Genomic DNA, 13005 nt, shown 5'->3' with positions numbered 1-13005 from the left:
AGAGGAGTCTGGTAGGCTACTGCCCATGGGATCACAAAGAGTCAGACATGACTGAGCAACTAAGCTACCACTATTTATTTTTCTTTGGCTATGCCGCATTGTGCAGCATGTGGGATCTTAGTTTCCAACCAGGGATCAAACCCGCAGCCCCTGCATTGGCAGTGTGGAGTCCTAACCACAGGACCATCAGGGAAGTCCCCTGAGTATGTAACTTCTAACTAATATATATAGTATATGTATAATACATACACAGTATGCACAAACATCCAATTCAGGACCTCTGGGGGATGAAGTAGGAAGGAAGGAAATGAAACAGGGAGGGGGTTAAGCAGTGCTCTGGGTATGTAGGTGCTCACTATTCTTTACATCTTTTCATAAGTCTGAAATATTTCTTTTTCTTAATTGAAACATAGTTGATGTACAATATTATATTACTTTCACGTGTACAACAAAGTGATTCAAAGTTTTTCATTCTGTACTCCATTTAAAGTTATTATAAAATATCAGCTATATTCCCCGTACTGCACAACATATCTTTGTAGCTTATTTTATACATAGTAGTTTGTACCTCTTCATCCCTTACCCGTTAGGCCCCTTCCCTATCCCTATCCCTCTCCCCACTGGTAACCACTAGTTTGTTCTCTATATCTGGGAGCGTGTTTCTGTTTTGTTATATTGAGCAGTTTTATTTTTTAGATTTCACATAAAAATGATAACATAGAGTACTTGCCTTTCTCTGTCTGACTTATTTCACTAAGCGTCATACCTTCCATACCAATGATATGTTTGATAGGTTCATCCGTATCATTGCAAACGGCAAAATTTCACTCTTTTTTATGGCTGAGTAGTTGAAGTATTTCTTCAACGTAGAATTCAACAGCTTTTAGTTATTTTTTTAAAAGCCCTTCAGTCTCTTTATAGCAGTGGTTCTCACCTGTGTTGATTTTGACTCCTCCTTCCAGGTGACCCTTGGCCATACCTGGAGACACTTTTGGTTGTCACAAATGGGGGTGGTGTTATTGGAACCTAAGTCAGGGACACTGCTGAACATCCTAGAATACATAGAGTGGTCCCCCTATAATGAAGGATCATGTGGCCCAAAATGTTAACAGTATTGAGTCTGAGAAATCCCATTCTTCAGGATAAGAAAGGTCATTTTTTCAAAATTAGATTTCATCACTCTTCCTTTCTAATTAAAAGGAAATGGAACTCCATTTTGAAAATCATGAGAAGCAGAAATGTTATCACATGCTGATGTCATTCACAATAGTTCTGATGTCTATATTTTCAGAAGGTAAAATTGCTTGATAACTTCTCCAGGAAAAAACTTCATAAATAGGCAGTATACTTAACGTTTTAAAGTGTCAAAAATGAACTTACTTCATTTATTACTTCATTCATTACTTCAAAAATGAACTTACCTTTTGTTGATTGATAAAGTTCCACGGACATAGCAACAATGACCATGGTTTGCTTTTGACTGGAGTTTCTTTATGAGATGAAGTTTCCATGAAATAGTTAATTGCTTTCAGCTTCTCCATATCCAAGAAAGAGAAAAAAAGGTAATGAGAAAGAAGCTGTTTCTCTACTCTTCTCTACTCCTTTTCTTGCTACTGTTACATTAGTATCCGACAGTGGTATTGTACAAAATTCTGGGGCTGCTACTGAAATGTTGTCATTAAATTCCAACTTTACACATCTGGCATGGTGCCAAATGCAGCTCAGTGTAGATTATGGTCCAACAAATCAATACTCTAGAAATGTAGGTTTATGTACGCCTGTAGTTAAAAAGTGTGCAATCACTTTCTTTGCCTATCTGATGAGAGGAAGAGAAATGAGCTGTTTTTCTAGGGTGGAGAGGTTAAAGTGTCAGCCTGAAACAGAAATATTGTGACTTTACTGGCAGTCCAGAGGTTGGGACTCTGTGCTTCCAATGTAGGAGGTGTGGGTTCAATCCCCGGTCAGGCAACTAGGATCCCACATATTGTGTAACATGGCTGACACGATATGTGTTGCATGGCAAACTATATATATATATATATATATATATATATATGTAAATATATGTACATATTAAAATATAAAAAATATATTTATATATTTGTAAAATATTAAACAGAAGCATTCTCTGGCATATCCTTTAAGACATGGCTTTTGATAAAGGCAGTCGCTCTGTACACCTCTCAGCCTAGCACTGATCTGCACCAATCAGAGAAGTTCCCTCCTTTTCATGAACAAACTTTGGGAGTTTCTTCAGAGAACCTGGTTTGGTGTTGTAGTATTTCCTTAAAAAATCTGTGAGCATTTGTGGGTAATGAGAAGACAAAACTAAACACGGTATCCTCATGAAAGGAGGGAGCTATAGCAGGAGAAGAGTTTGGACAGCGCGTGTAAGGTAGCTTACTTTAAACCACAGGCTCCTAGCAGAAAGGCAGGCCCTTTTCCCAATTCTGCAGAAAAAGCCATTAAACTTCAAGCAGCATAGTCACTGTCTGCCATTTAGCAATTAAAAATGGCAGATGGGAAGACTAGATTCATTTGGTGCCTCTCTTGCAGAGATCAGGGTAAAACGTCAAGCTTCCAAAGCAACAGGTACTACCCTGTTTCTGGAGGCTAAGGTCTGACGCATTCACATTAGAAAAGGATTTAGGACATAATTCTACCCACTGAGCAAAACAAAATCAGCAATAGCAGCTTCCAATTCAAAGGAAATATCTATACACAGATACAAGAAAAGATACAATTTTACCTTTGTAGCAGGTAGCTATGGCTGGCTGTCAGCCAGAAGTGAAAACAGTTTTAGAAAGAAAAAACTTTGTGGAGCTGGTCTGGTCTTTTAGTCCTTTTGACCAGAGTGCAAAAAAAATAAAAAAAATAAAAATAGAGAGTCTTCTGTTCCAGGAAATCAGTTTATTTTTCATCACAACAGAAAAATCTCTGTGTAGACATGTTTTGGTTACATTTCTCAATTTGGGTGTAGGTGGCTCTGGACATGAATGATTTGTTATTTCTTAGTGCAGTCCCCTCACACTTTTTTTCAAAGGTGGGGCTCCACTGCTTTTGTTACTCAGTTTTCCCAAGGATCACATCTGCAAGTGGGCTAATGATACTAACTCTGCAGTCTGAGTGTGAATATGATTGGAAATATGAGAGATTGTGATTAAATTACGGGACTACTATATAGACTTGGAATAGAATTTTATCCTTCATTCATTTTAAGATAGATTCACCTTACTCAAAGGAGACTTGATGAGTGATTTAAAAGGGACACTGTTCGAGAGTCAGGTTTAATGTTATTTTATTTACATTTCAAATGCAGAATCAAATTGCAGTATCTTCTGCCATTCTTGAGAGGGAATGGATCTAAGTGTTTTTACTGGTGGTTGGGAGGCTAAAATGGCTGACTTGCACCCATGGAAGAGGAAGACCAGCTCTCCTTCATCCATGATGCCAGGTTTAAGATGTGCCCACTGCACTGATAGTTCTTCCACAAACATAAAACGTCATGTTAGGTTTCATCAATACTTTTACCCCAGGAGTGAAAATTGGGAACTGCCACTGTCTTTTCTAGCTTCATATTATCTATGGCTGCATAACAAATTACCTCTAAGTTTAGCAGCTTAATACAAGACTTATTTATCTCAGGTTTCTGAGTAATTTGGGTGTGGATCAAGGTCCCACATAAGCTATAATCAAAGTGTTGTCTGTGGTCTTCTCAAGGCTCTAGGGAGGGGAGGATCCCCTTCCTGACCCATCACATGTTGCTGGCAGGATTCAGTTCTTTGTATGTGGTTAGACTCGGGGACTCTGCTGTTGCCAGGAAACCCGGTTTCCTGTCACATGGACCTCTCCACAGAGCATCTCAGAACATGGCAACTGGCTTCCATCACAGCAGGAAAGCATGACAGAAATAGTGGGCAAACAAGACAGAAGACGAAGTCTTTCCGTCACCTAATCTCAGAAGAGACATGTCACTTTTGCCATATTCTATTCATCAGAAGGAGGTCACTAGGTCCAGCTCGCGTTCAAGGAAAAGGGATGATACGGGATTGTGAATACTGGGAGGCAAGGATTGATGGGAGCCATCTTAGAAGTCTCCTATCACAAGCTTTTTTTTTTTTTTAATATTAAAAACTGACTGAGAATGCAAGGTTGCTTTCAGACAATGAATGTGAAAGGCAGAGGCCATATATTTGAGTTAGTTGCAGCAAGTACTTGTGCACATTTTTGGAGCTAAACTGTCTTTTGAGGTATTTCACATAACAGACTGACAAAATTATTTTTGGGTTCAAAATCTGTGAATGCTTCTCCAAAACACTGCTTAATACAAATCCTAGATGAAGTCATCAATGGAAGCATTGAACAAGGTTTGAAAAGCATAGTTCAATACCTAGATTTTTGATGGAAATTCCTTCTAGCAAACAGCAGGTACTCCAAATATTTCAATAAGGAATGTACCAGCTCAGTGACCTGCTGGCACCGGATGTTACAGAGTATGACAAAGCTTGGAGGGTGAGACAACTTTTAGATAAAAGCTGTCTCTTGATCCTAAATAACACTAAAATTGCTCTGTAACTATTTGCAGTGGTAACTACCCTTCTTTTCTTCTTCTTTTGCTCCTTGATCTGTGTGACTGCACAGCTCAAAGAGTTTTTGCCTTCCTTTGCTTTCTCCTCAGGGTGCACCTTTCATGAGACCTACACCTCCATCCTCACCAACCTGTGGCCCTGACCAATGCATCCTGCACCTCAACAGACAGTGTGTACTGACAGCCCACTGTACTACGAAAGACCTCATGGTCACTTCAGTGACTGGAGGCAGCAGCCTGGATCCTGCAGGCAAGCTAAGACTAAATTTGTCTTTTTTAGTTCTTCACTTGAAGATTCATTTGAAAACGTAATGATATTATTTTTTATCATAACTATGATTAGTTTGGACGTGACTGGATAGGAAATGCCAACTTTTCCTGGGAAGGAAATTAGGATTCTTTGCCACTTTTAGAGATTTTGGGAATTGAGGCAAGTAAGGAAATCAAAGTACAAGTTTTACTTCCAGTTTAAGGGCCAAATTCTTTACTGTGAAGTATCAAATCCAGTAATAAGTTAATACTATATTAATCCATATAAGAAGTCTTATATGGTCTGGAAGTTCATCTCTTAAAGAAAAATCATTGCCTCAAAAGAATATACTCAAGACAGCATATACTAAACATGCACCCCAGTCATTAGTTTCTTGGGCTTTTGTAGTCATTAAGTCAATCACAGAAATATAAGGAAAAGTTGCTTTAAAAAAAGCAAACTCAGAATTATGAGTTTGTTATTAGTGGAGGCATATAAAACATGGACAACTGATTTTGCAGAAAGCTAAAAAAAGATATTCAAGGTCAACCTGTCATATTATTTAGCTCACAACTCAAATCAGTCTCCAAATTCAGCAAATAGCACACACGCGCGTTTTAATTTCTAGATTATACAGTTTCCTTTAGATTCAGAAAAGATCACAAAAGCAAACCAGTGAAAGCTCTTTCTGTCTAGTGTCAAGGCTATAAATTGTTAACAAACATTGTTTATTAAGAATTAAGAGTAACTGTCTTGCAGAATTTGCAGGTGCCAAGAAATCATGGCAACAAAATTGTAGAATAACAAAGTATTACAAAAAAAAAAGTAAAATATAATGCTTTGAAAAAAAAAAGTAGAATAAATTACATTTTAAACCAGAATAACTGACAAGCTTACAAGAAACATCTGGGCTGCTGTTTGGAGCGGCTTTTAAAACGTACAGCAAGCAAAAGCAGGGAGACAGCAGAGAGCAAGGAAAGGGTGCTGACCGAGCTCTGAGACTTGGGGAACTACCTTCTTTTCTCCGGGCTTCAGCATTCTCATCAATGAAACTGGAGCAGATAATCTTTCTTGAATCTTAAAAAACCCCAAATCTCAAGGCTCCTTCTGATCATGAACATTTTGTAAGAAAGCATACTCCCCTCGGATTGAGAATTATTCCTATGATCACAACTAGGCTTTTCCTATCCTGTTCATCAGTTGACACACTCCTGAAACAAGGAAGCATCTTCACCAGACAACAGCACCATTATAAAAATGTTCAGGCATTTAGGAGGTTGTTTTAATGCCTAATAATCATATGAAATGTGACAAAGACACTGACACAAGCTGTTAACAAGTCCAAGTCAAAGGGGTGTTTCTGATCTCTTTTGTGATTGGAAACGTGGAAAAATCCTTTGGTTTTTGTCAAACATTTCCCCTCACAAAAGGTACATGACACTTGATTCCTACATACTTTAGATGCTGGGCTTAGTAGGGTTCCTGCAATCTGAGGGCACTTGGGGCTTGACACCCTGTGGTAAATCTGGGATCAACAGCCTAACAGATGACAGTTCTGTGCAGGTGAACCTACTGCTGCTCCTGAGCTGCACACTCTCTCTCCTCCAGATTCACCTGTTTTTTGTTCTGTTTAACACTGGGCACCATATTCTCTGTGAAGGGTGTAATAACTTCCATAAGATGGCTAAATTTTTTCTTAAATTACTAAAATTTATGGCTTTCACATTAGTAAACAACCTGCAAAATTTTTTCACTGATGTCAAAAATGAAAGACTATATATACAGCAATTAGCATTATTCTGGTAAAGATGACTAAAATTCATTAGTTCCGTTCCATTCTCATCTCTTCATATTGTATACTGCCAAATGTTTGACTAAGAAATAAATGCGATCTAATACCACCCACAGCTCAAAGACTAACATATGGCAGTCTCAGGCTGGCGTAGTTACTGATCCTCTGGTTCCTTACTTCCATCCCTGCAGGTAAACTGATGAGAAACCAGTGTCCCTAGGCCACACTGAGGTGCGCCTTCACCGGGTTAGTATTTACCATTAAGGCCTCTCTGTGTATTTTTCATTTTCTTTAAATTACGAGGAAATGTCATTCAATATTAAGACCCTCCTTTCTTTAGTTTAAGAGAAAACTAGCCTCTTTCAGGTAAGTTTGAGATTTGTATTATGAAAAACAGAAAGATTTCAATTATTTTAGAAGCAGGAAAATTTAGAAACAATTTTTTTGTCCAAGCTTTACTTGCTTAGTGGCCTGAAACCATCTACTTCTGTGCTGTTTTAATGTTAAATGTCTTCCTTAATGGCTTTGTATTTTGTAGGCCTCTTTATGCCCTTTTACAAGAGAGTAGGACACAAATTTCAAAATAAAAATACAGTTACAAGTGCTACTTAAGCATATTGTATTATTTACTACTATAGATGTTAAAGATGCATTTGTTTTCTTAAGGAATGTAATTTTACATAGGAAATATGATAATTTCCCTTTCACTGAGAATGAGATCACAGTTATTATTATATTAAGGATTTACTAAATGTTGTCTGGCATGTTATCTACTAAAATGCCTATTCAACATAACTACTGAAAGAATTTAGCTATCTAATCTGGCTCTGGTTCATTAGTTCACTGAATACTACATTCATTAAGTCTTTTTACCTTCCCAAGTTGTATTTTTAAAATTGGAAATTATACTGAGCTTTAAAAAAACTTAAGACAATACTATGTGTAGGTTTTCCTATCTTATGGATAGTATATACTTATTAAAAAATGTGATATAATAAGCATTTTGAAGGAGTATTTTATATATATATATATCATATTTAAGGTCACAGTTTTCATTAATCTGAGAAATGTAAAGATGTGATATTTTTAAAAAGTCAACGAAATCCAGTGAAACTTTCTCATTTCATGGAAAATTTAAATACAAAAAATATCAAACATGAGAATTTATCTTTTAAATGTCATGTCTGTATTAGTCATAATTCAATAAATGGATTCCTTTCCACATATATCTTAAGATCTTAAATCTCAGTGCCATAAATAATATGATTGAAGAATCATGTAACAATGTATATTTTAATTATCAGATTTGTATAGTGATTTAGATCAATAGATACCAGTGAAAAATTTATCATAAACTAAATGCAATAACAAGAGGAAACAAAAGCTTATGTACACATTACCAAGGTTTTTACAATAAATTATAGTGTATACTTCCATCACAGCATATTTGTATACAAAGGCGCTAATGTGAACACTGAAAAGAAATCTGTCTTGTAGGTCTTTAACCTTGATTTAATAAAGTTTGTACAGTATCAAATAATATCAAAAGTCTAAAAAAACACAATGATTTTTTTATATCATGTTTATAAATTATTGTTTATATACCATAAGAAAAATAAGGTCAAAAGTGCAGTTTAAAAAAAAGTGGAAATTGTTATTCTTGGTAAGAACTAGAAAAATGTATTGTCCCAAGTAAGACGCAATCTAAAGGCTTATACAGTTTCTCAGGCATTTTCCTTTAACTCTCATACAACCTTGGTTACCATATGCTACAGGACAAACCAATACGAAGGGAGTGAAATAACCTTTTTATAAAAATAGGAAACACAGATATAGTAATGAGTAACACTGGAAATAAATATAATGATAGGCCGCCCCCAAAATGAATTAAATGACTTTTTACTCACAGGAAAAAATGGGCTATCACTGAATGTGATAAAACCTGGGAAACTTCAAAGCATTTCTAAAAATTTTAATTAAGTTTTTAGTTGTAGCTGGCAATGATGCATACATCCCAGGATTATGAAACTTTCTAGTATAATATAACCAAAACAAAATATGACTTAAAGGTCATAGAAAATAAAGGTTAAGGATCCAGTAATTAAAAGGCAGCAGTATGGAAATTACTCAAGAAACAGATGGATGAAACATAATTCTGTGTCATAACTGGCACTTACCACAGTAACTAGTTATATTTTGACAAATTCTAGAACAAATGCCTATACTGAAATACATGTGAAACATTAACCATTTATATAAGAAACTGAAATGTCAACATTACTGGCTTCTGAAACAAATTAAATCTAGAGAAAAGAAAAAGTAAAAGGAATGTGAAGAAAAATCTTATGTTTAAACTTATTGTGGGATCAAAATTTTGACAGAGCTGTATCAATCAAGAACAGTCTTCCTGCTGCTAACAACAGCAGGCAGCTGAGCCTGGCGCAACACCACTGCTCCCCTCTCCAGATGCTACTATGTAACTGGTGCTTTGTCTGTAGGACACTGAGCAATAGATGCTTATTTTTTGTTTTTTACTGCATGGACTAAGTTCCTTGGTTGGGTTAACATATAGACTGCCTGAGATAATAAAAACTTCACCATTACATTAGGTTAATGGGAAATGAAGGTCTTTCTAGTTGTGACAGGAGAAAAGGGTTGGCTGTTGAAAACAATATGGATGCTCTGTAGGCTGCATACGTACATACTTAATAATTAATGTCACCTTCAGTAGATGATTAAAAATCGATGGATATGGATGCTTGTGCAGAATCTTCTCGCCCCCTGACATAAATTTCACAGGGAATCTCCTCCATGACTCTGTCTTCTAGGGCCTGTTCAGGGCACTCATGTGCCTGCTTGAAAGTGTAGCTACTCTTTTTGAAGGTGCTATTAAACGTCTTCATTGGCTGTGGTTGTGCAAAATCATTTCGGAAAGGAAGTTCCATGGAACTGAGGTTGGTCCTGCTTTGTTTGACACCGGGCGCTTGCGACCCACAGTGATGGTCGTGGACGCACCGCGAGGCAGTGGAGGACCGCCGCGTCTTCTGGTAGCCGTCCAGTTCCTCCGACAGGTCGGCCAGCTCGGCGGACATCTCTTTGTCTCTCAGTGAAAACAGCTCATAATGAGGAGGATCAAATACTTCTTGAAACCCAGTTTTATTAAAAGCAGTTTTGCAAGCCATGACCTTTTTTCGAGGCTGTTTCACTTGTACTAAAATAGAAATAATGAGAAGGACCAAGACAATCCCTGACGTAATGCCAATAATTGTTCCCTGAGTTCTAGTGATTTGTTCAAACAGTCCTGCTTTTTTCTTTTCTGCAGAAAGAGAAAGAAAAACAATGAAACTTTTAAAATTCATTCATGATTCCTGTCACAAATTGGTAAAATATTTTTAGGTAAAGCACAACACCTGGGTCAAATACAACACAGAAAATGAAGTTTGGCTGCTATCCAAAAGTCTACAAGCAGTAAATGCTGGAGAGGGTGTGGAGAAAAGGGAACCCTTTTACACTGTTGGTGGGAATGCAAACTAGTACAGCCACTATGGAGAACAGTGTGGAGATTCCTAAAAAAACTGGGAATAGAACTGCCATATGACCCAGCAATCCCACTGCTGGGCATATACACCGAGGAAACCAGAATTGAAAGAGACGCATGTACCCCAATGTTCATCGCAGCACTGTTTACAATAGCCAGGACATGGAAGCAACCTAGATGTCCATCAGCAGACGAATGGATAAGGAAGCTGTGGTACATATACACAATGGAATATTACTCAGCCATTAAAAAAAATACATTTGAATCGGTTCTACTGAGATGGATGAAACTGGAGCCCATTATACAGAGTGAAGTAAGCCAGAAAGAAAAACAACAATACAGTATACTAATGCATATATATGGAATTTGAAAGATGGTAACGATAACCCTATATGCGAGACAGAATAAGAGACTCAGATGCATGGAACAATTTTATGGACTCTGAGGGAGAAGGTGAGGGTGGGACGTTCTGGGAGAATGGCATTGAGACATGTGTATTGTCATATGTGAAACAGAGCACCATTCCATGTTCGATGCATGTGACAAGGGCTCAGGGCCGGGGCAATGGGATGATCCAGAAGGATGGGATGGGGAGGGAGGTGGGTGGGGGGTCCGGGAAGGGGAACACATGTAAACCCATGGCTGATTCATGTCAATGTATGGCAAAAACTATTACAATATTGTAAAGTAATTAGCCCCCAACTAAAATAAATAAATTTATAAAAAAAAAAAAAATTAGGTTTTTAAATAAAATAAAACTAGTATGACTTCTGGTTAAACTAACCAATCATAAGGCAGTTAGACAGACTACAAAAAAAGGAAAAGGACTTGGTTCTTTACTCAGAAGGTATGTGAGTACATGGGCTTCCCTGGTGGCTCAGTGGTACACAGTCCACCTGCCAATGCAGGAGACACAGGTTTGATCCCTGGGTCAGGAAGATCCCCCGGAGAAGGAAATGGCAACCCACTCCAGTATTCTTGCCTGGAGAATCCCATGGACAGAGGAGCCTGATAGGCTACAGTCCATAGGGTTGCAAAGAATCAGACACGACTAAACATCAACAACAACACGTGAGCACACACAGTTTGCAAATCAAAGTAATACATGAATATAGAAAATGTCAAAACAAAATACTCTTGTTCTATCAAGTTTAGCTTTCTCCTTTATGGTAGATTTGAGTTAACCCATGGTATTCCTACTGATGGCCATAAGCAAGGAGAACAAAAATGATTTCACTGATCCACTCAGATATGTTGACAACCATGGTCCACTGTTTTTGAATGGTCACCTGAAAATACTTCCTCTCAAGTACTTACGATAGCAATATCATACATTAACTTTCCATAGTTAAGATATTTATTGAATTCTTGGGAGAATAAAAGGGAGATAAACTGTAGTACTGAAACAGTGATTTGATAACCAGCATTACCACAGGCATATTTCTCTTTCAGGGAGTATACACTGAAATATAGCATAGGAAATTCATGGAATAAAAAAAGCAGTCCTTATAAGGAGTCTGTTTTACACTGTAAGACTGAATCCATCAGTTGATTTTTACTAAATAGTATTTCCATTTAATTTAAAAAATAAGAATACTCTAGGTTACAATCTACATTATTATGACAATAAGGTATCTTTACAATATAAACAACCGTGACTAACTTATGAACAACGTAAAGGTAAAAAATACAGTCTATAAAAATTGCTTTTGTTGAGAATAATATTCAGTTTTACCACATCCCAGAGGTCTGTGATTCATTAAGGAGAACATTTATTTTACGTGTCTTCATTCTGCCAAAGCAGTTATGCCAAGTACAGTTGTAGAAAAAGAGATTTTTTTCTTAGTAAAAGGCAATGGCCACACCTCTAAGGGCTGGCCTTCACCAGCCGACTCACCTTTACAATGATTTTCATCCCAAGGGTATGCACAGTTTTGAATCCCATTACAGACTAAAGAATTATTGATGCACATGTTGCTATGGCAAAAGAAAGTGCTGCCTGTACAGGGAGCTGTAGAAAAAAAGAAAACTTTGTTGCTAAGAAGAGAAAGCACGCAGAGTATAACATCCTGATTTATTTTACATTTGCTCTTATAAAGTCAATATCCTATCTCAAAGGCTTTTCTGTGAATATACTCTCTACTACACAAACAATAAAACAAAGGCCCGTATTCTCTGATGCTGACTCATGTAAACTTTTACCAAGGTTTGGCACCAAAAGATTGCTTTTAGTGTAATAACAATATGAATATATGGTCATCCTTTGGTATCTGTGGGGCATTGGTTCCAGGACCTGTGGCCAACACCAAAAGTGCAGATGCTCAAGTCCCATAGGCGGCCCCTCTGAATCAATTATGGAACGTGTACTACTGCAGTCTTTACTACTGAAAAAAGTCATGTGTAAGTAGACCTGCACAGTTCAAACTCCTGTTACTCTGGGGTCAACCAAATTTGATACAGGTGTTATGAAACTAGTACACAGAACATTTTTTTCAAAATGTAAAAGAAAATATTAGTGATGACATGGAGACACTGAACCCTTGTGCTTTGCTGGTAGGAATGTAAAATGGTGCAGCTGCTGTGGTAAATAGCATGGCAAATGGTAAATAGTTCTCAAAAATTTATATAGATTACTATAAGCTCCAGCAATTCCACTTCTAGGTATATATTCTTAAGAACTGAAGGCAGAGACTCAAATAGATACTTGCTGTTCACTGCAGCAATATAATGCACAGGAGCCAAAAGGTGAAAGCAACCCAAATGTCTGTTGAAGGATGAATGGATGACCACAGACAAAATAAAAAAGCACTCTTTGGAATTAAAAAAGAAGTTTTTAA

The 13005-nt window shown here is 37.2% G+C and overlaps 1 protein-coding gene across 8 annotated transcripts in view; it reads right to left on the bottom strand.

Moving 5' to 3' along the window:
- Window positions 1-13005, bottom strand: part of NETO2 (neuropilin and tolloid like 2) — a 105550-nt gene that overhangs the window by 30413 nt on the left and 62132 nt on the right. For 3 of the 8 annotated variants that reach the window (XR_014058998.1, XR_014058997.1, XR_014058996.1), the window contains exons 8-10: window positions 12066-12179; window positions 9353-9946; window positions 1422-1535 (exon numbers count right to left, since the gene is read on the bottom strand). Coding sequence is in view for 2 of the 8 variants with exons in the window: in XM_081507948.1 (XP_081364074.1) it covers window positions 9366-9946; window positions 12066-12179 (695 nt within the window). In the remaining 6 variants the exon portion in view is untranslated. Of the gene's footprint in view, window positions 1-1421; window positions 1536-7793; window positions 9947-12065; window positions 12180-13005 lie in introns of those variants that run through there. The other 5 variants (XR_014058994.1, XR_014058995.1, XR_014058993.1 and 2 more) reach the window with 2 other exon arrangements.

This window comes from Giraffa tippelskirchi, chromosome 7 (genome assembly GCF_054371585.1).
Source record: "Giraffa tippelskirchi isolate mGirTip1 chromosome 7, T2T-mGirTip1v1.2.pri, whole genome shotgun sequence".
Taxonomy (NCBI): Eukaryota; Metazoa; Chordata; class Mammalia; order Artiodactyla; family Giraffidae; genus Giraffa; species Giraffa tippelskirchi.
The sequence above is the reverse complement of the archived record's forward strand: the minus strand, read 5'-3'. Positions and strand labels throughout refer to the sequence as shown.